Source organism: Netta rufina (genome assembly GCF_964035555.1).
Source record: "Netta rufina genome assembly, chromosome: 1".
Lineage (NCBI taxonomy): Eukaryota > Metazoa > Chordata > Aves > Anseriformes > Anatidae > Netta > Netta rufina.
In genome coordinates, this window is record NC_140123.1 from 191,305,380 (window position 1) to 191,331,684 (window position 26,305).

At 36.9% G+C, this 26,305-nt stretch overlaps 1 protein-coding gene across 8 annotated transcripts in view; it reads right to left on the minus strand.

Moving 5' to 3' along the window:
• KIF21A (kinesin family member 21A) overlaps positions 1 to 26,305 on the minus strand; it is an 89,227-nt gene that overhangs the window by 33,430 nt on the left and 29,492 nt on the right. For 4 of the 8 annotated variants that reach the window (XM_084297612.1, XM_084297616.1, XM_084297611.1 and 1 more), the window contains exons 2-17: positions 25,798 to 26,020; positions 24,334 to 24,516; positions 21,903 to 22,052; positions 20,879 to 21,013; positions 17,892 to 18,059; positions 15,946 to 16,061; positions 11,657 to 11,852; positions 10,757 to 10,946; positions 10,012 to 10,075; positions 9,118 to 9,321; positions 6,032 to 6,070; positions 3,786 to 3,870; positions 3,489 to 3,606; positions 2,041 to 2,229; positions 896 to 1,095; positions 364 to 471 (exon numbers count right to left, since the gene is read on the minus strand). In XM_084297612.1, coding sequence (XP_084153738.1) covers positions 364 to 471; positions 896 to 1,095; positions 2,041 to 2,229; positions 3,489 to 3,606; positions 3,786 to 3,870; positions 6,032 to 6,070; positions 9,118 to 9,321; positions 10,012 to 10,075; positions 10,757 to 10,946; positions 11,657 to 11,852; positions 15,946 to 16,061; positions 17,892 to 18,059; positions 20,879 to 21,013; positions 21,903 to 22,052; positions 24,334 to 24,516; positions 25,798 to 26,020 — 2,368 coding nt within the window. Of the gene's footprint in view, positions 1 to 363; positions 472 to 895; positions 1,096 to 2,040; positions 2,230 to 3,488; positions 3,607 to 3,785; positions 3,871 to 6,031; positions 6,071 to 9,117; positions 9,322 to 10,011; positions 10,076 to 10,756; positions 10,947 to 11,656; positions 11,853 to 15,945; positions 16,062 to 17,891; positions 18,060 to 20,878; positions 21,014 to 21,902; positions 22,053 to 24,333; positions 24,517 to 25,797; positions 26,021 to 26,305 lie in introns of those variants that run through there. The other 4 variants (XM_084297615.1, XM_084297613.1, XM_084297618.1 and 1 more) reach the window with 2 other exon arrangements.

Here is a 26,305-nt window from a genome sequence, read left to right on the forward strand (position 1 = left end):
TCAGAATGGTTTCTTGCTCTTTCTAGGACAGAATGACAGTACATTTTTCACTATAGTTATTCTCTACCAAAAAGACCACTTGCATGCAAATAAGGTGATAGCAACAGTTTTGTAAAGATTCATTAATAAAACAACACTGATGTACATATTCAGCAAGTCTTCCATTTTCTGTTGCACTTATCACTTGAAGCTAGGAACAGAGTTATCACGTAAGTCAAATTATGTGCATTTTGACTGGCAAAACTATACAGGTACATGCCTGCCTCAGTAAATACATTTACACAGGGCACATGCTGGCTAATGGATGCGCATCTTAACAATAGCTACTTATTCCAGATGAAAGTTCTCTATCTCTTTAATCACCTCTCGTTTGCGTTGCTCCTTTTTAAGTTGTGCAATTTCTCTATTTCTTCTAGATTCAGTCATTCTAGCTTTCTCCTGCTCTTCTTTCATTTGTTTCATCAGGCGAACCTGTGAAGAAGTCATCACTTAGAAAAGCTGTTTGCACTGAAGTGCTATTCCCAGTCCCCACCATATAAAGGTTTTTTTTTTTTCCCTCCAAACTACCATCTTTCAGTATATTACATGCTTTTAGCAATTTCCCTTCTCCATCTAATGTGTCTTTTTCACTCAGTGCTGAATAACAAGTAATAAGCAGCACAAGCTTCTCCACATGTTTGATGCAGTAATATCCGTTCATTAATCCTAAAAGGGCTCCCCACACACATGTGCACACACGGGAATAGCATAGTCTTCAAATCTTTTCTGTTTTCAGTCTTTTGAGCAGCTGACAGCAAGAACAGAATTATCCAGTGGATAAACGCAGAGATGATCTCAATCCATCTTCCACTGAACAAACACTCATTGTAAGAGACTTAAAAATACTGAAATATACCTTAGTTTTCTTCATCTCTGTCACCTCCTGCTGCAGTTTCTTCAGTTGCTTTTCATATTGAGACTGATTCTTAAGCAACCGTGCATGTTCCTTTTGAGCTGTTTGAAGTCTCTGCAGTTCTTTATTCATGGCTTGGAGTTTCTTTTCATATTCTGACTTGATTTTTTTTGCCTTTTCTTCTGAATAGGTCTCTACAGAACCTAGAACAAAAGGGAATTCTTAGTCTGCTTTTGTTTACAATATTTTCATTTTGCCAGCCACAGCAGAAGACTCTTTCCTCTGCTTTTAGCATTTTTCACAATATTTGAAAAACGTCATTTGCATCTAGTTCCTGTCACTTGCACTGTTTCAAGATCTTTATCTTTTATGTCTTCCTGGGTAAGGGATCAAATCTTACTGCTTTCCTTCTGATTTCTTTGCACTCAGCAATAAATATCCAAATACCTGAAGACACAGATATACGCATGCTTGCTCACTCATACACATACAAGATCACAAGAACAGTCAAACCAGGTCCTTAGAGACATCAGGCCTAAAAACCACTTTCTGATGCTGATCAAAAGGGAAGGTCTAAGGAAGGATAAGGGAATAGCAAAAGCATACAGAGTAAATATGATAAAGTATATACACTATATTTTTAAAAGAAATAATAGAAACAAACCAATAAAAAAAAAACTTCCCCCAAACTTCAAATTATTCGTGGCTCAATTAATGCCACAATTAATTTTTCATCTTAACACGACTCTATTTAAATCTGTGGTAGCCAGTAAAACTTCTCTGCAAGGCCACTTTGATTTTCATTCTTATTTTAGGCAAGCCAAAGAAAAGGGGGAGGCTGGCACTAAAACAAACTTTTAATTCATGTACTATCTCAAGAACTATGTTAAAAAGAAAATGAGAGTTCCTAGAAAACTGAAAATGCTCATTCAAGTAAATCAAATACCTGTCAGTAGCAGTAATTTTTTTGAGAAAAATCAATTCTGATAGAAACTAGAATGAAATAAGTATGACTCACTAGCATTTTGGGTACAAACCTGTTTCTGTTTTCTGCAAGTTCCTATGTTTGCAAAAAGAGGCAAGGAAAGTGGCAAACAATTCAACCTGGAGATCTTACCATTTAGATTTAAATAATTTTTACTTCTTACCCAAGTTTTGAAGAACCTGATCTCTTTCAAGCTGCGTGTCTCGAATCTTATGTTGTAGCATCATTAGTTTCTCCTCATACTGTTTTTTCAGTGTTTGCAGTCTTCGCTGGCTGTTTTCTAGCTCGTCTATCAGTTTCTGCTTAATGGCTATTTCACAGGTGATATTTGCCAAGTCAGCCTGATAATTTTCTGAAATAAAAAGATATGGATAATTAAGATTTCTGTTAACAGAATGGTTACCACATAAATATGGATTCCCCCTGCAATGTTAAGGTCATTTCCTGATGTGTAGCTGTACACAGGAAAACTCTAAATGAAACACAATGAAGCAAGTGAAACCATTACTGAAATTCATGACAAAGTCTCCTCCTTAAACATTCTCCATGATAGAACTGGGAAAGAGGGAGGAAAAGATCTCTCTCATTGGAACTTAGTTGCCCAAATGTTTTAATTCTTTACAGTTAAAACTCACCATCAGCAGTCTCTCCTAAACTATAACTCCTAACTATAGAAGTTATTCAGACTGTGAGACCTGAATCACCTCAGGGCTGGAGAACAACTTTGATTTTATAACCTGCTGGGTTTATGATTCAAAGTCTGGCTGTTGCCAAACTCCAATGGGAGACTTTCCCTTCTCTAGCTCTTGAAAAAAATACTGCCAAAATCCTAAGAGAGTAGCTGTCTCATTCACATAAGTGGAATGAGGAAGGGACTGAAACCAGTCAGAGGGAAAAGTAAGGAAAAAGGATTAGCCCAAGGTTTATAGAAGTTTAACTAATTTATTTGATGAGTTGGGTCCTTTTTTTGGTTTAAGATTATGTGCTCCAGATTTATTTATTTATTTTAGGTTCTGCAAATGCTGCTAATTGCTTGTGACTCTCAAACAGGAAGCAATCAGCAGACTTGCTTTGCCCATTTGGCCCAACTCACAGGAGTGAATTGCTGGTAATGCTAGCTGTCACTCTAGCAATATTAATTTGCATGCCACAAGTACACCAGCTGTTGATGCTTCAACATAAATAGACACGACCTCTGCAAAATTAGGAAGGCTGACGGACTCCCAGCATTTCAAAATTAAATGTTACCCATGCCCAAATTAGCAAAATGGGAGCTGTCACTGTGGTGATTAGTCCAGAGTCATAAAAATAACCAAATACTTAAGCCTTTCACATCAGGTATTCTAACTAAAGAAGAAAAGTGTTGTTAAGCTCCTGATGGCTTCTCTTCAGTTTTAAAGCCAGTATTGGGATGCTTAATCAGATGTAGATTATATAGTTTAGCATCAAAGGCAACAAAGAATTCCCTGGACATACAATCCACAGAGTATTATTAACAGTGGGTTGACAACATGCTATCTGGGCTGCCTCAAAAAATCAAAAACAACAAATAAAAAGAATTGCAGATAGTGTTTGTACCAAAAATTCTACAAAATATTGCACTGATATCACCTTTTTCATCAGAGTCAGAATCTGACTCATCTGAGCTTTCAACAACTTCCATGTCATCTTCATCCTCATCATCTTCCTCTTCTTCCTCTTCATGATCACTTGCTTCCTGAATTTCCTCCTACAAAACATAGAGGAGAAAGACATTAAAACATGCCCACGCTTCATCTCCCATTTGCTTCCTATTATCACCGGGAAGCAACAATATTCACCTGACTCATTCCTAATTTTCTTTCTATAACCTTGTAAATCTGTACACAGAGAATAAATAAATCAACACAAGTACTTATAAATACTTACTGCTTCCAATTCATTATTCTCCCTCTCCGAAGTGCCTTTTTCATCTCTCTTCTCTTGCTCGTTATCTGTGTTGTCATCTTTAACACTAGCAGAAGAGGCACATACACAAAATATTCATAAACTGAAATGGCAAGTGCTTCCCATCCCCCAAACCTATAAGTTGTAATTTTAAATAAAGATGAAAAACAAAGTGCATACAAAGGTATAGATGTTGGGCATGGGTAAAACACAACTTCCAAATTCCCACAGAGCATAAAATAATGCTTAATCACTTTCAATCTTAGCTTACACAATATTAACGAGTATCACATTGTTTTAATCCATATTGCGCAGCAGGGACGATCAAAATACAAATCTTTGTAAACTGCAGAAGTATTCTTTTTGCATGGAAGTTGCAGTGTACCCAAAATAGCTTTTACTAAACACAGAAAAACGTGTGCAGGTGCAATTAACATTTATAGATGTTACTACACTCTCGATCTATAACAGAGCCTAACATGCCTATGATCATCTGAAATCTTATGCATAAACCCTAAGAGAAAATTTCCTAACCTATTGTACCACACCTACTCTTTGGATCATTTATCTACCTGGACATCAAGGGAACGCTCAAAATAGGCGTTGATTGATACAACAACAAAAAGAGTTGAGAAAGACTGAATTTTTGAAACAGGATTGCATCTCAAAAAGGAACTTTTCCCAACAATTAACATTGCATTTCAGTATGTTTCCATGCTTCTGTTTTTCAGAGTATGGTTCAAAATGTATTTAAATGCTAAGTACCTTTGTATTTTTTCCTCTTTTAAGGACCTGAACTGTGAACTGTAATTGTAACAATGGCTCATCAATTTTTATTGTTACTATTATTTTTAGAGTGCAGAGCTTAGATACCGCATGCCAATGTTAAAATTCAAAAATTGATGGCACTCTGCAAATTCTCGTGGACCAAGTATCAGTCCCTCTAGAATTACACATGCAAAACCCAAACAATCCCCAATAGCCAGGAAATTGTGACAGAACAGGGATAGACACAAGGGGAAGAGAGCACTGAGAGACCAAACTCTGACAAATCCAGTCCTCCGTGCTGTGACAAGACAGGTTCAACAGATTTGAGAAACTACTCAAATTTAGAAGTCACTTTTAAGACAGAGCTCTATTCTAAAGAGCACTGGTTACAGTGCTAGATGGTTCCTTCTGCCTTACTCATCACCAGTGAAACTGAATCCAGCTACAGCTGACGATGAGCAAGGCAGAGGGCATTCACTTTGATCTGCTGAATCCATGCAGCAGTGTGGAGGCTGGAAGTAAAAAGCTGACCCAGATTTGTCCAGAAAACAAATGCCAGACAAAAAACACTGAGCTTTGCAATCTTATTTCCACAGATTCTCATCTTACTCAGCCCACAACATGCTCTGTTTCACATGGACTAATAAGCTTAAATGTTAATAGATCGTAGCTCTAATCTTCATACAGATCAAGAGAAGTTCCCAGGTTCCCTTCTGCACACAGTACGGAGCTCACCACTACAGAGAACTTGTGTTCTGCTTAATAAATGGGAGAAGACAGGAGGAAGGAGACCCAGCAGCTCCTCCAGACAGAACCAGGATGCTTAATAGGTATACTACTGATCTGCAGATTCACGTCATCATCCTACATGAATCCAGTGTGGGTTTTTTCAATCAAAGTAGACAGCTGACAAATAAAAGCTCCTTTACTTTAGTTTTTAAGGATAGTGTGTTTCTCTTTTTAGTCATAGAGCCTTTAATGTAACTGCTCTCCATCTATTACCTTGGCTGAAATTGAACTGAAAGAATGGTCAAAGCTTCGGTAATGCGATTTCGAGAAAATCAAAGGGACTGTGAACGGACTTAACTGAAGTATGAAGGTCACATGCCAAAATTATTATGGTGGTATACTGCCTGCTATACATTACCTATTATATGAGCTACAGAACTTTCCTCCTGCCCTTCATCCCATACAGGACATGCAAGAAAGAAATCTACTTAGTTCTATAGCGGCTCCCAAAGGCACCACCAGCCCACAACTGCTTGCAATCCCAAAGTCAACCTCAACTCCACAACAGAAGTTTCCTCCTTGGCACTTGCTGAAAGCCAAAACAGGACAGAATTCTGAAAAGCTGAAGGATCTACTTTTGAGGTACTTATGAATCTACCCAACTTCTTTCCATGTATGACAACCACTTAATTGAAATTACAGTTAATTAAAAACCTGGGAAATATTCCAACCTTCTTTCTTCTTGACTGCTTTCCTCAAGTTTCTGTAGCCTTCAAAAGCACGAGGTACAGTATTGGAAGGCCAAGCCAATGAAGGACAAACCAGACAGTGAAAAGCAAAAGTGATAAGAAGGTAAAAAATGATATATGAGCTTGTGGAGTTTAAAAACGAAATTTTAAAAGATATCGTCAAGAGACAACAAGTAGTAAAAAGGCAATACATTTTGCACAGTTGGAAAGTAAATAGAAAACAAAGCAGCAGCATTTTTAGGTTATCTAATCTGTCACTGTCAACAACTGTAAATTCAAATTACACTAATGAAGTTTTAGATATAGAAAATATGTTTCCTTTTGAGAGTTATTTCTAACATGGATTCAAAAATCTCTTAGCTCTTAAAAAAAAAAAAAAAAAAAAAAAACACAAAGATACTCTATCCTCTTTTGCCACTTAAAATTGGAAGAACTGAAAAGTTCAATAAGTACTGTCACTGAAACAAAGTTGCATATCCTCAGCAATATAACAAGACAAAAATAATGCACTAGTTTTATTTATATGCTGATAAGATATCATAATGTAAAATACTAATGAGATTTTTTAGTAATATTCCAAATAATATATTCTGAATATAATTCATACCACCTTTTTTTCAAACTGCAATTTTTTGTTGTTGTTTGGAGTCTTGTTATTTGTTTTTAAGTAAAAAGAATTGCAGTTTATTTTCTCTGGGATTCAAAAAGTAGATGCCAGTGATTACTTGTTATTTAAAAAAATGCCTCAGAAGCAATGAGATGGATAAAATGTTAGTATTTTTACTTGTACTTTTTCCTCCTTAACAAATGGTGATGTAGCAGCAAAGAAGCATCTGGATGACTTAACAGTAGAGATGGCTTAAATTTCAAGAACTAATTAAATTCTCCATGTTCCCTTTATTTGGGAGTTTTGAATGTGAGCCTATTTCACACTGCCTGCTATCTTACTGCAGTACCAGCTAGGAGCTAACATGCTGAACCACATGGCATTTTATTGCTAATTTAGTTTAATAAAGGTTAGGGAAGTCAAAAGACTTCAAAAACTGTCAAAAAGACAGTCAAAAACTGTTTCCAATAATCTTTATGACAGATGCTTATTAAAGGCTACAGATATGAAGCAGTACATACCTGCTGCTCATTCAAAAACTGCCTCTTAGATCTTCAGGCTACCTCAGAACAACTTGGAGGAGTTGTATGTGTTTAAGACAATGCACCTTTAATCAAACATGCTGACCCTTAACCAGAAAATGAGCAGATCAAGAAAGGTAGCAGATGGGGTGGAGTGAGTAACTAGGCTTACCAATCCCATTTTAATTGGAAACTGCTAGTTAGACATCTTTAAAATAATAGTACAGTAAAAGCAGCTAAATGCCTGTAGAAAACAGAAGTAGAGCAAAGAATCCCTACCAAACCGCAGGGTAAATAGTCCCTTTGCAATACATTAGCACACCTATTGCCAATTCCTGAAATTTCAATAGGATCAAAATTTACAATGATGTAACCTGAACACAGGCTTTACATTTCATTAATCAGATGGAAGCACTCTGCAAATGGATAATCCCTCAAATTCTGTCATTTCCTAGCATCTGGGGAATCTTTAAGATGCTTTTATATCTTAGCATCTCTATCTTTTATAAGATAAAGATACTTCTTAGCAATTTAACAAACGCACCTCAGAAATACAACATTATTTAGCAATCTGCAGGCAAGCCATTGGATAGACTTAATCCATACCAGCACTTTGATAGCATGATCCCATTTTAAAGTACACAAAACCCACTTTGAAACATAGGCTGGCCACCAAAAGGGCTCTTCCAATTTCAAATTTTCTACAGTTCCCTACTACTTTTTTACTTTTGCTCTTTTTTCTAGTGTAGAAAACTTCCCAAAGTGTTTTTCTTTGTTTCATTCTTGGGTGTTTTGGGGTTGGTTTTTATTCCTGTTTGTCTGGTGGAGGGTTTTTGTTTTCTAAGTGAACATCTCCTACAAATAAGAGGTATTACCACCATCTTTTTGTTCAATATATTAAAGAACACATTCAAGCCTTGGGCTGAACGGAAGCAAGAGGATTCTGCTGATTTCATGTAATACTTCCACCCTCTCCTCAAGTTCCTACAAACATGACACACAAAAATCTATCTAAATCCCCATGAAAGTTTCCCAACAAAATGAGATGCAAAGAAAGAATCCAGTTATCATTAAAAGGAGTATTTTCCAAAAGAATCAGACATTCATATAATATATGGATTTATAGATAAGACCCCAAATCGCAAGGGTGTTTAGTCTCACTAACCCAAAGATACTTCACATTTCTACCACATTTCAGGCTTGCACCATTTTAGATTTACTTGCAGAAAAAGCCTGAAGGGCCATTAGTAGAAAGAGTAATAGAGTAGAAGCATGGAGAATTTCAAGAAAGAATGAAATATCTTTAACAGAATCATAGTCTTGGAGTACACAAACAAATCCTTGCTGTACTAACTGCTGTCTGAACAGGCATTTATATCGATGTCTATAAGCATTTTAGTAGATGAGAAACTGGATAGCAAAAAACAGCAAAGCACGATGTTGCAGAGAAGTAGGAAACCTCAAATTAAAAACATTCATAAAAGCAGAAGATAGAGAAAGCAAAAGAAGCCATTCCAAGAGCTACCAAAGAATTCCCAGCTATTCAGAATATCTTTTCTTCAGAAAGTTGTATCATTTTTGACACAAGGCAGAAAAAAAAAAAAAACATAATTTTTGTTCTTGAAAATTTCTTTTGAACTTCAGATGCTTAAAAGAATTTATGGAGAGCACCTGTGATTTTACTGTTGTGCAAAATTATAAAATATAAAAAAGTCATTAAATGGGAGACATTCATTCTACAAATACCATATACTTCATTGGAAGAAAAGATGCAAGAGAAAAACACCTACAAAATCAACGTGTAAAAGGGTTTGTAGACACAACAGTTCCAAAACCAAACCCACACACCAACAATGAATTTTAAATTCTCAAAGCTAAGAAAATAACACATTCCTTTACTAATTAAAAGTAAATAAATAACACTATAATTTATACACCACCTCTTCTTCTTTTTCCTTTCTTTTTTTTTCAGCTTTTCTAGATCTTTCTTGGCTATATCTAGAATTTCCATTGTCTCTTTTTCGGAAGAAAGCATGGAAGCAGAAAATGCTGATGGTCCACCAAAGTACGTGGATCTTGTTGAAGCTCTTGACAAGTTGCGTCGAAGATTTTCATTCACTGCTTCACTTTCTAATAATTTTGCTCTTAAAAAAAAAAAAAGACAAGTATAATTCTTTAGTATCTGTAACTGCAATGCATTATCTTCAGTTTTAAAAGAAACTGCAACACAAGGTGAAGTTTTATCAAATACAAGCATTGTAAATCCCTGCTCAGAGCATTTTACACAATGAGTACAGACATTGCACATGTATCATATGCATATACCCAAATGGACAAATATATTTATAGAGGGACACACATATATACAGATACATACAGTGCCTGCACACAAGTATATACTTTACACGAAAGCTGCTGCATTATGTATCTGTAACATTAAATGAGAATAGGCCAAATAATTTTTTTTGCAATAATGCAGCTCCAAGAATATAAATATCTAGGATGTTTAATACCTTTAATTTATTTTTTTTAATGAGTCATTTCTCAGTAGCATCATTTATACCTGACTACGAAGTTATCATAAAACAATGCTTTTGTGCAACAATATTGAGTCACCATCATCATTCATGTAACAACTGACATTTGTATTGTCTGCTTCATTTTAGTTTTCTTTGGCCAAAAACATCAGATAGTCTTTGAAGCTGAAGGCCCACTGTCCTAAAGCAATCCCCACACAGTAAAACACAATGATCAGTCAACTGAAGTATTTACTTGCTAACATTACTAGTATTTTTTTTTAATAAAAATGATTCAAATACGTATTATTTAAATACCTGAGATCTTCAATTTCCTTGATGTAATTATGAATCATGTTGCTAATTTCTTCATTTCCTTCTCCTTGGAGTGTGGGGGAAATAGTAACAGCATTAATATTTCAATAAAGCTACTAGGCACAAGGTACCAGCAAAGAGAAATACTCATGCACATTTAGATCTTATGATTGATGAAAAATATTTCCTCCTTAAGCTGAATTAATGGTTTTATTCCTGTTTGTGATCAGAGTTATTAAAAATAACTTCTTGTATTCCATTTGTTTCTATGTTAACAACTTTTAGTAATGGATGTACAATAAATCAAAAGGAACCTGACCAACAGTGCACAAGAAGAACAATGCATTTGTGGTATTTCATTGCTTGATTGTTCCATGAAGTGAAAAGCAAGCCAACTGTCACCCATCTGTGTTTGGGTCCTCCCAAGGCAAAATGTTTAAGTCTGTGTGTAACTAAGCATAGAATAATTCTTATCCAAAGGGATTATTTCACACTTCCTGCTGTTCACAGGACTACATGAATAGTAAAGTCAGTCCCAAACAATTTCTATCTATAGAAGTCACCAGAAATAGTAGAGAAAAGAGCCAGATGGGGATCTTTCCCTGCCAACGTAGAACCCATGCTACCTTTTCCAAAGTCAACTCTTTGTTCTAAGGGACCCAAGGCAACAAGAATATGTAACTGGTTTGAGTTCATGTACTTATGAAGTAACTTACACACAAGCATACACAACACACCCACAGCATACCTGCTCTGGCTAGCACTTGGTTGGCCTGATCACTCACAAGCTGTGTTACTCTGGCTCTCAGCGCATCAATAGTCTCTTGCATTGCTTTAATTCTAACACGCAGGTTGTTGTTTTCTGTTTGCAGCATGGCATTTTCATGAAACATGTCATTGATGCTTTCAACACCTTCTTCATCTATAATCCTTTTACCCTTGAGGAAACACATATATTATTACTAGTAAATGCTGACCTACACTTTTTTTTTTTCTTTTAAATTTAGCAAAGACAAGCCACAGATTACTTAAAATTCCACATAAATATTCATAGCAAAAGATATTATTCTCTCAAAGAGTTTAAAACAGTATGGATAGTTTTTAAAGCACTGATGTCTGGCCAACATCATTTGGATCCTGCCTGCCCAGCTCCATATTAGCCTGAAATACAAGTTCTTGAGGAAGTTAAGAAATGAAAAGTCAATCTGTATTAAATCGGGATACTCTCTCAAGTATAACAGAGGAAGATGATGCTATTTGGTAACCACATTTACTGCTGAAAGCATTATCTTTAGTTTAAATTTTCAGGAAGAAATGGGCATTGTAAAGTATAAGTATTTAGCTTATATAATTTAAAAATTATTTTTAAAACACAAATACTTCTAGCTCTCTATTCAGTTTTAAAGCAGTACATAATAACTGTTCACATATTCTTTCATGTGCCAATTTAAACTGTGATCGTTTTCACTTTGAAAGTGACTATTTTTCATCACTAAGAATGAGAGCATTTGGTAATGACTGGAAGTGCTTTATAAGTTAGTGTTATTACTCTTTTTTTTTTAGTGTGTGAAATGGAACCAGCCAACAGAAAACAAGCTGTAGAACTATAACCAGAAGAAGAGCAGAAATCCTAAAAGGATACACTTACTGTTTTGTATTCCATGAGCTCCATCTGTAGCCGTGTAATCTCACTGCGCAAAGCATTTATTTGTTGACTAGCCCTGTCCTGATTAACCATCACCTTGTTCTTGATGTTTCGTGCCCGATTCGCATACTTCAACGTGTTCAAGGTTTCCATGAAGTCTCGATCTGATGGGCTCACACACGCTATCATGAGAGTTTGACTGCAAGTTACAAACATAGATTAGCTTTACAAATCAAGAACAAAAAGAGTACAGAGGCTAACAGGTCTTCATGTGGAAGGTGAAAAAAGGAGTAGTGATTTCATGACATTTGTGAAAATTTTCTAGACCTAGCTCACTGTAGCAGGAGACTGGCAACCACAAAGTTCCAGCACTGTTAACACCTCGTATCACCCTAGCATAGTATAAGAGAGAGATCATTAATTGTTCTACATATAAAATTATAAAAGCAATTAACTGATGTTCCTAGAAATCTTTTTCAAATTATACTCGGTTTTCCTAATCCCATGTAAACTGAGATTAAAGTACTTAAAGGCAACCTGAGGCCTCAAACAGTGATTTGGATCGTGTTAGTTGCCAGGACTCATTAATTCATGAGGTGCCTTCCCACTTAATCTGGAAGCTGCCCAAACACTCATCTTCAGCTGCCCGTATGTGCCCAGAACGTCATAAAATACCTGTCTTCCACCTATACTTTTCTACTGAGATCCAAACTGCCTAAATTCTTCAGCTCCAAATATCTACTATACCAAAAGAAGCCCAAAAGATAGTACTTATCCTCGGTACACCTGGCAAGAAATGTATTAATTCCATGTTTTGCAACACCACTTAAGCTTAGAGCACTTCCATAAAAAGGAGCAATAGCTGAGCTCCATGCCCAAGACAAACAACCACTTTCTGGGCTCCTCTCCACCCTGTCGCCATCCCATCTTGGGATATACAAGGTGAGAACATGCTCCCTGCTCCAAGAAATAGACCGGGGGGGAAAAAAAGGAAAAAAAAAAAAAAAAGGGAAAGAAAAAAATGTCTTTCATTCCAGCCTAATGTTTTAGTTATTTGCTTGGTAAGGGGAGGAACCAGGATCACCAGGGTCCCTGGAGCACACTCGCTCTCATTTCACATCAGACAACAGCAGTTTGGAGGGGTCAGAGCCAGAACTTCAGCTGTAGATCCTAGCTTAATGGCACCAATATGTCCTAAGTTCTCAACAGACAGGGGAAAACACATATATAGGAGTTGACTGGCTCATCCCCAGCAGGCTTTAGAGGAACGTGCTTCTCTTTGTTGTACGTGGAAGTTTAGGTGCTTGTGTTAGGAGTGCACTGACTTCAGGGCAACGGAGCAGTATCTGCATTAGGCAGACTGGATCTGATCTTCACCTTCTGTAATTTCAGATCAAGAAAAACAAATTACTCCTTGAAACCCTTTGTGAGGCAAGCGATTAAATTCGCCTTACACACTGGGAAACTAAACTAAAAAGAGTAACTAGCCTGAGGACATGGGAAAGGTTCAGTATATAAAGGACTAGGTTTCTGCAATTCTCTCTCAGACCTCCTGTGCACCATTGCATCACCTCCCCAGACTTGTGGAGTTTAGTCATAAAGATAAGAACATGCTACATTAAGGAAATAATAATAATTCTGAGATCAGAACTACTTGTGCTTTCAGTTCAGAATTTGATTCCTTTTCTAAGCCTCAGACAACTGGTTCTGCTAGCTTTCTTAAAAACTGAGCAACTCAAACTCCACTTTCCTATCTGCATTTTGTAGTGGACTCATTTTTAAACACCATTCTACTCCTTTTATTTTTCCACTTCTTTAAAATGCCTCCCTGAAATCTAGGGCGTGCTCCATATTTTAACTTGAATAATTCAAGAAACATTAATGCTTAAATGCTGCTTCAGAACTGTTACAGAATTATATTTGTATTCTAACCTGAATATATATTCTATCTTTTAACCTGAATCACTACCAGCAAATCTTTTTAAGTATTCACAAAAAAGAAAGGATAATGTGGACTGTAGTACCTAGGGTGGAATTTGGAAAGCTATGGAAAAGACTAGCAGGAATCTAATCATCTGATTTCCCAGAGGAAAAAAAATGCATACTGATTAAAATTTAGCTTTCCCACAGTTCATTTGCTAAAGCATGGATATGAAATTATTTAAGTTGTGATACAATGTGCAACTCTTCCTTAACAACAAACTACTAATTTTTACCTGCCTTATCATGTATATTACATAAATAAAAATGAGGGGTGGGAGAAAAAAAATAACATCAGTCAGGAACAGAAATAATATATCTTCCTATCCTTGTAAATGCTCTGGAACTGCATTTACTATCTGCACATTTTACTGTAAACTGTGATTTCTCTTGAAGTACAGAAGAGGGAGCAGTTGAGCTACCAGACAAAAAGTGTTTTCAGTCAAATAAAAATATTTCAGTAAAAATGCAATTTTAGAAGCGGCTTGAAAAGTGACTATTGGCTGGTGTATTTGATATAAAATTAGTCAAGAAATGCTATTTGTAAAGTTATTTCCAGAAACAGCTTGGAAGTCATGCACTCGGTTTCTCCTGATTTTTCCCTATTATTGGGTTTCTTCCTCTGTTAAACACTTTTGAAAATCCTAGCCTTTATTTTACCCATTTTTTATGTGTCTCTGCTGCAATACTGCAGACTGTTACTGAAGTTATATCTCTGAAGAACAGAGCAGTGATTTAAAAGATCTCCTCCACTTCTCCCTATTCTTTTGTGAAACGCCCAGAATACTTCCTGCCCCCCTAGGACAGCAGATTAAATAGAGGAATAAACATACTACCTTGCTAAAACATACTTAACTATGGTCCCTTTTGTGTTTCTACATGTTCATAGTGCATATTGGCTTAGAGCTTCCAGAGCCCAAGCCTCTCTTCCTGGTCTCTATGCAATACATATACAGAGGAGGCTCGTACAAACCGTTCTGGTGACACAGTTGTTTGATTTTATTCATCTCTCATTCGACACCAGATAACTGGACATATCCACAATATCCTGAGATAGACAACCTTTATGAAAAGACGGCAGTGTATGTGCTAAGCTGCCTTGCTCAGCAACAAAGGGTACTTTGTGCAAGGAGAACTGGCCGCATGAAGCTCCCGCTCATGGTGATCAGAGCAGACAGCGAGCCTGTGCCCACAAGGGCAGCAGTCTGAGCTAGACAATCTAATTTGCAAATGTGGTTTGGGCTCCCTAGCTAATAGATGGCAACACATGCTGACGCAAGCCAGTGGAGATCCAGGGAGAGACATCAGCCAACAATAGAGCTTTCCTGAGAGGTAAGGCTGACATCAAAGTCAGCTTGAATGTCTCTGCAGAAATAACTCCCTGTTTTTAGGCCTTCATCCGGCTCTTAGAAGGCAAAGCTTCAGCAGCAGCCAGCATCTATGAAGACTTCACCATATGAAATGCAATTATAAATACAAATAGTAAGGGCACAGTATTGTTAATCCCCAAGCCTTAGCCCTTTGCATGCAATGCAGCCACCTCCATGGTAACCAGCACAAACTATGGCAAAGGGCTTGAATGAAGAAATACAACCGGATGATAAGTAAATAATGGGATAACTGCACGCAGATAACCACAACGCTACCTCTTGGGGAGGGAAAAGGCATGAGAAAAGAGACTGAAGGGAAATTAATGACAAAAAAAAAAAAAAATAAAAATCAAGGAGAGAACACAAAATTTGAGAAGTTAAAATAGCAATAGTCTGATGAAGTTCTCCAGGGAGAATTCTGGTGGTTTTTATTTGTTTGTTTGTTTTTACAACCGTATTGAAAGATAGACAAAGTCACCTCCTCTATGTTTCTATACTGGCAACAAATCAAAAGCTAATATTGTTTAGCAATTCAGGTTAAAATAAGCAACAAAAACATCTGCTTGAAGCAGAAGTCATCATGGCTTTAAACTATGCTGTAATTAATATGGTTATGACCCAATAACAGATTTAACATTTATGGTACCTATAATCTAAAGAGGAAGGATTTGTCCTTTACTTAGAAGTTACCACTTCCAGGTAACTCAAAGCCCCATGTCTAGTAAAGCAACAACAGCACTGAAAAGAATGATGCAAAAAGCCTCTTTAATATCTTTCCCTTGCGTTGCCAGCATTTCCTATCATAACAGTCATTTATTTTGGAACCTCCCACCAACAAACAATAATAAAGATAACAACTCTCTTTAAGGGTTATTTTACTTTCTGAAGATCATGTACTCATTCACTTTGATTCACAATGAAACATGCAAAATGTTCCCGTACCTGTTTCCCCCAAGGGAGTCCTGAAGTAGCCTTGTAAGCTTTGAATCTCTGTATGGTACATGAGTTGCCTTCTTACTTTTATCTCCCAATGCACTTATTACATTGCCAAGAGCCAGCTGTAAAACACCAAATTGTGTAACATGCAAGTTAGAATCAATTCCCAAGTAGTTTTAGTTTAAAAATCAGTTACAAACTCAAGCGTGTGTATTAGGAGGGTGGGAAGGGGAAACCACACAATTAACATACTAAAAAAAAGTATTTCTGAATGTTTTTACATTGGAAATCATTTGGAAATTTATAAATGTTTATCATACAGTCCAGTATCTTCAGGGACAAAGTGCTTAACAAAATTGTGTGCACTGTCTATTGATACATCAGTCACAAACTGAAGTTAGAACTACTTCATTTAACAAACATTTTGTTTCAATGATTATTAAAGCTCGTCTATTTCTCTAACAGTAGCCATGTTCTCTTTAAAACTGATCCCTATTGGGCTGCTTTATGCTAAATTTAGAATAAAACATGGAACATTAATATGAAAAAACAGATTTTACTACCTCGATGGATATAAAAAAAAAAGTTGTATCTGATGAAGATTTAAGCATTTAAGTCTTGCAATTATGCATCCATGGCCATTGCATTGCTAAAAAGTGGCTTATTTCATGTTCATAAACAGCTAAATATTTGGCTATAAAATTATTTTTAGATGTACAACTACATGTGCAGGATTTTTCACTTGCCAAATTAAAACACATTCCTCTAGATGGCGCCCTGTACAATCAATTCTTAACATAGTCTTGAAAATGGTTTTACTGCATCCAGTTATTGCAGAACTGCATATAGCACATGTTCTAAGAGTGCTTTAAAGTTTAATTCATCTCCATCTGTTTCCCAAAGTTGATTACTGGAATTTACTATAAAAGAGGGTTTTGTGATCATATAAAATATTACTTTTACTATGTTTGTTTTCAACTTTGGGCATTCTGTAACCCATTTTTGTTAAGGGTGCATTTGTTTCATTAAACCTCCAAATCGCTGTTGGCTTTGTGCTTATAGTAATGATGAAATTGAATTGAATGCTCTTCCATTGGCTACAAAATATAACCAACGCCCTGACTGTAAGAGAATCACTAAAAGTTCCAGTGTGCAGAATACATCTGACACTATACATTAGAACCAGGAATAAATAAATAAATGAATAAATCAAAGCTATTTAAAGGTATGATTTCAAACAAAATGAACTTGTGTAATTGGGTCTTTAAAAGAAGAATTGCAGAGCCTGCACACAGCCAAGCAGCTCAAAACAAAAGGTATGAAACCACAATCTTCACTGATAATCACAAGCACTACTTTTCAGTGTACTCATAATTAAAGTATTTAATAGCTAATTACAAAAATGCATAAAGAGCCAGTACTCAGATAAAAAATATGAAGTGATGCTATCAACTTAAAAATTTTATTTCTACTTAAAATGTTTTCCCTAGGGTTTTTTTACTCTACATACTAATAGAGTCAGAATTTATTCATCAGTTAAACTTGTTCATTGTCCATGTTTTACGTGCCTGTACTCCCTGCAAACTGCTTGCAATTTTCTCCACTTGTTTCGTTCTTGATGGAATAAAAAAATATATATTAAAAAATAAAAAATAAAAATGAAAAGTAAAAGGAACTCTACCAGATCTTTTAAAAGTTGGAGTAACTAACTAGATTTCACAACAGTTCTAAGTACTATAACTTGCTAGTTAGAGCCTAATGCAAGTCAGGAAACGTTGGCAAGCCAGAACCTGGTAAGAATCAATATATGCTGCATACCATTACATCTTACACTACAGGCCTCATTCTGCATATCATCTATTGCAACTTTAGGGATTAATTTAAAGGAAGTGATTCAGAAAGGAAGAGAAGATGTTACAAACAGCCCACGGAAATAAATTGTGTAATCTTACTAGTCCACAGTTGATGGAAATGCCTTCTTTTGCCCTTTCTCCTGTAGCTCCTGTTCGCTTTAACCTTTCAGATCCCGCTAAATCAACGAAATGGAACTTGGCAGTAAGAGTTTCAAACTCATTCATCTGAGAAGATTCAGATATTATCCTGTTATCGGTGGCATTATCCTGAAATAGAAGGAATCCATAAAGCTTAGTAAGATCTTTTGTATTAGTCTCCCACAAAGTTCAATCAACAATTATTGACAAGAATAGCTTTTTGTCACGTCCATCTCCTTCCTATTTACTAATTCTCTTATAATAGCAACAACATCTCTGTCAAAAAAAAAAAAAAACAAACTGTCTTTGTTTAGTAATATCTATTAATATATTCTTGAATGCATTGCTCTAGATACTTGTCAATATCAATTACTTCTAAGCATGGTCTACAGTTGATTTAAGGTGAGGAGGGGGAAATACAAGGAATATAATTTAATACAAGGAATTTAAATACAAGGAATTTAATTTAATAAATAAAATTCATCAGTAACGATATTATTATACACACACACCCCAAAATTACCAGACTTGCTTAGTTCACAACCCTTCAACCAACTTATTTTGATTTTATACCTCTATACCTCTCTAATCCCCATCAGTTTCTCTGTGGCCTGATTGTCCAACTTTATTTTAGGAATTATTTTTTTGGCCAGTTTTCCCAGCAGCCAGTATTCCATCAGCACTTCTGACTTGACCAGGAAATAAGGACAGCAGAATGAGTGTAGGAGAAAGAGGTTCCTTTCTTTTGTCTAGTAATTGGGATGACCAGCACTTCCATCATCCCTTGGACAGTGCAGTGAGTCTGCCAAGGAACGCGCTGCACCATGAACAGGGAACAGTTCCTCAGTCTCTTTCTTCATCACATCCCAAAACACAGCAGCAAAATTACCTTTTTATCATAGTCCAAGCTTTTCACTTGTCAATTAACTGTACAATATATTGTTGACTTTAATTTACTCTAAGTCTAGTTAGATCTATTGACATGAAAGCAATGCTGAAGAAGAAGAGAAGAATCTTCAAGCCAGACACTTCTTGACCTTCCTGCTCTGATACCCACCTCAGGGCAATTTCCACCTACCCCAGCAGCATGGAATAGGCACGTATCTAGTCAGTCTCATGAAATATTCACACAGCCCAATCTCCACTGGCTTGATTAGGAATTTCTAACACAATAAGCATGGTTGGTTCTGCTTTTTCTTTAAAAATAAAATAAATAGATTAAAAAATGGGGTATTCTGTGGCAACATCCTTGATCAACTAGCCTACAGCTCCCTCCGCTAGTGCAAGGAGCAGGACGTGTGGCTACAGACCAAGCCATTCGCACGGCAGCTCAACGCTTCAAGCTTTTTAAGCAATCTCCTTTTGTAGCAGTTTCAGAGACAAGATGAATTCAACTCCACTTCCACAAGACTGGACTGTCCCTGTTTTGGATACTTGGACAGTCACACTGCTGGCGGATCGCTCAGAGCAATGATTAACACGTCCTTTCACTCTCACACATCCAGTAAAGTCAAATGTACGTCCAGAAACTCCTGAGAGAGACATGCTAACAGCATGAGTGCAGTGAGAGGAGCAGTGTTTTGGTGCCCTGGCTGCCTGCCTGCCCCGCAGGACACAAGCACACAGCCAATGTCCTCATCCTTGGTGAAGCTGTTGCCCTAGTAACAAAGGTCTCCCAAAACTGCTGTCTACAGACAGCCACAAAGACAGAAACTTGAGCAGCATCTCTCCTGGCCACCCATTAAGGATTTGTATTAATTTATATTCTGGGAGCATTCACATCAGGTCCAGCCTCTGCTCTCCTGGGCACTGCAGGGAAAGGCAACAGTGACATGTCCTACTCCAGCCCCTGACGTTATCTTGCTTACATCTCCCAGAGAAAGAAAACACAGTTTGACACAAGGCAGAAGGTGGCTGCTTGCTCCTACAACACCAGCAGCTCTTACAAACCAGGCTGGGGCAGAAGAGAGTCCCCGGGGGTGTCCACAAGTATCTGAGCTGAAACATCTCAGCCGGTGGCAAGTGCCCACTGCAGGCACACTGCTCTGCAGGAAGCGATGCTCCTGGGTGAGATATTTGGGGAATGAGCCACGTGCACAGCTCTCAATAAAGCCTCTGAGCAGACAGTGCCACCACACAGTGACCAAAGTGCCTGGCCAGGCTCTGCCAGTCCCTCCCTGAGTGAGGAGACAGCTGTGCACACCACCAGGTCCCCAGTTCTGATGTGGGAAGCAGCAAGAAGTGTTTTTAACAGGGGTATAAAGCAGGTCTACATACCACAAAGGACCAGGGAGTGACACTCATTTTGCCTGCAAATGATTATCTGTAGTGTTAAAAAGAATAAAATAAAGAAAGAACCCACACCAAAATAAGCATTATAAACACATTGCACTGTTCCACATGCTTAAAAATGTGTTATCTATGCACCTAGTTACTTAGGAGTTAATGAAATCAACTGCATGAATTTTCAACACATCAAAATTCTAAATATTTCTCTATTTAAAATAAAAATGCTAAGCAACAGAACTGTTTTTTTCTTTGCTCCTTGCTGGATATCAATGCTTCACCTGAAATACCTCACACTTTCAGCTTGACTACAACCCTAAACCCACTAACTACTAAGACTTGGAAAAATGCTGTCCCAATTAAAGACAAATTATATTTTAACTTTGTTACGTGGGTATGTTGTAACTAAATACTGAAGAAAATGCTAGAGGAGAATGGGCAGGTTCATGTAAGAGGCAGCAGTTTATTGTTGCCTCTGGCTAGAAGATGGTTACATGTGCACAGATTAAATCAAATTATTATAACATTTAGCAAATGCGTTGAGCATGAAGCTGACTGTAGAAACTTTGGTAAGTGCAGTTCAGATCTCAGCTGCTGCCAAAACAAGATTCACATTTTGAAAAATGATTACAGCAAAGCTTACTAACAGCAAAGATACGTACAGTGTTAAATGCAGGACAAACTCGGGTTTGACACAAGTGAATGGTAAAGATAGCGTGCGACCGCGAGCTCTGAACGTTCATCTGAGTACTGGCAGTGGTTCGAGACAAAGCCCCCAGCTTCAGGCACTGCATCATCTAGAAGACAGACAAGAAATACATTGGATTGCTTGCAATTTACATAAAAAGTGTGCCTATAGCACTTACCAAATTGTTTTGGATACAAATAAGCTTTTTCTCTTTGCTATCATTTCAGTGCCAATATGCAAAGGGCACAGAGATTCTTAAATAAGGAAGCAAAAGTGTTTTTTTGTGGTTTCCAAAAGAAACCACTCAAATATTTGTACCCATCTTTTTACTGTCCCTTGGTAATAACATGGCAATCTCCCTTCCATTTGCCTGTGGCAAAAAATGTACAGACTTTCTATTTTTTGTCCAAAAATGCATAGTACAATAACATATGTATTCAGCTTTGCAATGCACAGACACTTTTTTTTAAAAAAAAAAACAAACAGCACTTTACCTCACATCAGTCATCATGCAAAGCTTTCCTGTCACAGGATAAAATATGAATAAATAAAGATTAAAAAAAAAAAATACAAGATTTGGGAAATCAGATTTACACACATGCCAAAAATTTCTCTCCCAGTGGAACTGCACTGTTGGCAAAAGTCTATTTCTAGAATTAAGAGGAAATTAATATCAGACATGATATTTAAGCCTGCAAAAAGCAAAGGAAAATTTTAGCTAAATATACAACTAAATTGTTTAAGATACAGAAGGTTCATGTTAGCAAGCATAACCTCTACTTTTAGCTGTTCATTTTGAACAGAATATAATTGTGAACATTTGCTTCTCCTGTTGCAGTTTTCTCTGGAATTAAGGTCTGAGAAGTGTTACCACCACTACATAAGGGTGAAAAATAAAAATGAAAAAATATGAAAGGTACGATGTTTATCAGAACTTACAGACAACATGTTTTGAACACATTTGGTATGCTACAGAGTAATTTATTTTCAATGGTTACCTCTGATTCTCCATTCACAGTTCGGGTCGTAACACCCACTGTATAAATTCCTCCAGCTGAATCTTCGTGGATTTTAATGTTTGATTTTTTATTCTTTGCATCAATATCACGTGTGGTATCAAACAAATCAAGAATTTCTTCATTGTAAAGCTGAAAGAAAAAAAGGAAAAAAAAAAAAAAGTAGTATTATGATAGGAAGGAATTCCTTAAAAGACTGCTAAATCTGTGCATGAAACATGCAGAAGGTTATAAAAATTCACGACGTCCCAAGGTTTTCAGTAAAGGGTGCTTTACAAGGACAATAGTATGATAAACAGAAGCTGCAAATTAAGTCATCTGCACACCTCACTGTTAGGATTGAATAGTTCAGTTTGGAAGGACCTTCAAAAATCATCAAGTCCAACTGCCTGACCACTTCTGGGCATCAACCACCTCTCTAGGGAGCCCGTTCCAGTGTGTGACCACCTTCACCATAAAGACATTTTTCCTTGTGTCCAGTCTGAACCTCCCCTGGTGCAGCTCTGTGCCATACCCACGCATCCTGACATTGCTCCTGACACCAGGAGCAGGGACCAGCACCTTGCACTTCATGTTATGCCACCCTAAGAAGCTACAACTTCTTCCACATAGTCAGTCAGACCTGGAAGAAAAGCAACTTTTTGCTAGGACCAGGCAATTCCAGTTCCCACACACTCCTTCTGTCACACTTTTTCTCATTTTCTCCCTTTTACCTTAATAATTCTGTTTCTCTTTTAGATTAAACCATTCCTCCCCCAGAATGAATTTAACACCTAATTTTTGTACAAGCTGCTCATGAGAAACACTAATAGTCAGTCAAAAAAAAAAAAAAAAAAAAAAAAAGGCAAGAAAATTAATTTCTGGGAAATGTTCTTTCTGGAGAAGTTCCAATTTAGCCACAGCACAATAAAAAATCACCCAAAAACATGACATTTTAAGGAAGAAGCTATCATATATATATATATATATCATTTAACCTTTGTCTAATTTAGATAGGGATTTCATCTGAAGTATGTCATTGTGGTTACAGTTCAGAATTACAGTACAACTCATCATGCTATTAGCACTGTAACATTCAATTACTGGGCTGTATTTTGGGACTCTTGCAGCCACATTTGTAAAGTTATTTTAAAATAAAGATAAAAATCAAGGAATTCAGACACTACACTTAAGTAGTACAGCTACTACCCCTTACACCACTGCTGTTGCAGCTGCCTGAGCAGAAATGACACTGCAGCTCCCGACATTCAAATTGAGAGAGAAAAGAACAGCACAGCATTTCCACCACCCTTTCTCAAGCCCCGAATCTCTCTAGGCAAACATTAGCCAGAGGAACTTGAACCTCTGCTTAAGGTTAACAGTGGCAAATCTGTACTAGTGCAAAACCAATGCCAGTTTGTTAATCTTTAAAACAGTTTTAGGAACATATGACTAGATGACCTAATTTACTTCAGCAGTAATAAAACCAACTGGTTTTTCTCCTTGGTAATATTTTCTTTTCCCCCAAAGCTACAGTAGACAAAGTTGCAAAATACTGAAGTAAATAATAAAAATTTATACAAACTCTTCCCTAAAATGACTCTCCCTGTCAATAACATTTGAGTATCAGGTTTTATAGCTTGGTAGTGAATATAAATGTTATAACCACATCAATTGATTTAAAAATAGATACATTGGCAGGAATCATAGCATAAAAGCTGGAAGAGATGAATGAGCAGCTGTTGCAGATCAGAAAATCACAAGTGTAGGCACAGCTACTAGTAAGAGAGTCTGTAACAAGCACAGACAAAGGGAACGGTTTTTCCACAGCACCGACCTAGATTTTCTCTGGGCCTGCTGAAAGAGGGAGCAGTGATACAGAAGCCCGATCCTAAACTACCGAGGATCACACAGACACACAAAATAATTATTTTTATGCTTGGTTTCTTCTGTCATGAGAGGAATCTACCAAGTCTACCGAACAGATTTTGAAGGCTAAAGAAATCTATGGGAAAGTTACACAAATGGCAAAGCACGGCTCGCTAGTCAAGGGTACAACAAATGTTTTGCTTTCGTAAGCAAGAATTCATAAAGAAAAGTTTATGAAAGAAACTTTCATAAGGCATTGTAGACAAGAAACAGCAATAGGCCCCATGAACAAATGTGTGGCATAGAATGGGATAAATGATGATGACAATTATTTCTACACTTCAAAATAACCCTGTAAATAAAGTTACTAAAAGAACTGGAATAAGATAAAAAGACTCTTTTCATATATTAAACAGCCAAAGCAAACTCCATAAAAAATTCTTTTGAAATCTAGAAGATTAATTCAAAACATCTTAAGAGAAAGAGTATAAAAGTAGCAACCAGAAAAAGTGGTTCATTTGCTTTCCAGAAAATAAATGAAACTATACACACAGATCACATTTACCTCTAGGAACTGTGCATTCACTTTAAAGTCTGGCGGTGGGAGTCCTTGTTTAATAGCAGCTTGTTTCTTTTCTTCAATACATCTAAAAAGATGCTTAACAGCACGTGATATAATGCCTTGTTCCTCTTCTGTTATGTTGACATCAAATCCAGTGCCCATGGTGTATGTTTTGCCAGCACCTGTCTAAAGTGAACACGTAGTTGTCACTAGAACACGATTCAGCGAAACAGTTTCTGAACACTTGTGTTAGATAGAGACTACAAAGCCAGGTTTTGTCATTTTTGCAATATTAATATGCACACAGACATTTCGAAAAACAGTAGATGTTGCACAAATTCTACTTTTTATCCACGGATCAGCTACAACACAGGCAGGGACCACTTCAATCTTGCACAACCTTTCCCCTACAAGCTTCCTCTAAGCTGCTTACACCCACCTCGAGTTATCATCTCTGAGGTCAAAAAAATAGGTAATGTTTTCAACCAAGAACGCAAATTAAAGCACTTACTTTGGGCATTCTTTACTGAAGTAGATCAAACAACTCTCTTAATTATGACACCTTAATATCTCAGGAAGAATATTACCATTTCTAGACAGCACCTAAGACTACAAGCTGTACCTTCACTAAGAAAACAGCTTAATTAAAACTGAAGTCCTATAGAAGACAAGGTAGCGTTGGGTTTTTACTTAATTAGTGGGTCAAGTCTAAGGCGAAGACAGTATTATGATGTTGAACATAATCTACCAAACTGGATCTGCCAACTGCTTTGTTTCACCATGGCTAGACTTTATTAACTAACTTTAGATAAGACATTTAACAGCAGTGAAATTCAGCATCCCGCTAAGATCAATTCCTATGCAATCAGTTCCTAAAGGAAAACTCAGAAGACAATAATGCATTCTCTATGCTGCACTCAATGATATTTCAGCTATGAGGGAAAAAAAAAACCAACATATCCTGCTTACTGAGGGGACATCTGCTCTCTAGGAAACGTTGTCAGACTTCAGAATTTGATCAACGCATTTTGCATACAGAAAGTGTGGCTCGAAGTTCTCCAGGATCTATTAAAAAATACAATACCTCCTTCTCCCAAAAGCATCTGAAAATGTGATGGGATGGAGAACTGCTCAAAAAGAATTTTAGTACAGCTTACATCTGCAAATCTACTTAAGTCACTAATTTGTATTGCTGCATTAAAGGGTGAATTCAGGAATTATATGGACTCATGCCACTTTCAGTACTATTATTAATTCAAACCTACCACGTATGTCTGCTGCATCTGAATTGCCATTCAGCACAGAATCTGTGCAGACTGCTAAACAACATCCTAGAGAATGTCTTGTTTAAAATAAAGCCAACAACAACAGGTTCGTGCATTGTGAAACTTAAGAGGAAGATTAATTACAAGAAAATATTTGTGTTTATTCCAAAATAAACACTTTAAATAAAATTGTAAAGCTTACTTGGCCATAAGCAAAGACAGTGGCATTATAGCCTTCAAAGCAACCTTCAATCAGTTTTTCTATACACTGTATATAGATTTCTTCTTGCTGCGAGTCGATGTTGAACACATAATCAAAAGTGAAGGCTTTATCTTTTCCCAAGAACACTTGTGGTTCCCCAGGTGTGACAGACGTACAAATATGGCATCCTTCAATCTTCTCTTTGGCTAGCTGTGGTCTAATTCTGTTTAAGAAGAGACAAAAAGAACCGTTAGAAGTTCATCATTAAAAAAAAGGAGCATACAAACAGTGTAAATAAGGAATTTGAAAATAATTCCTTACTGAAAATTTCTCAGTTTTCCTCAAGACAGGAAGCTTCCTGCCAACTGAGCCAAAAGTCCTGACTGTATCAGAGCCCTGCTCACACAAATATTCATGGAAATGACGCCACCTTCCCTGAAGGTTCACCTCCTAAGTTCAAGCTGACAACTTGCGCTCAACCCCAAATGTTTCTGTATGGGATGCGCGG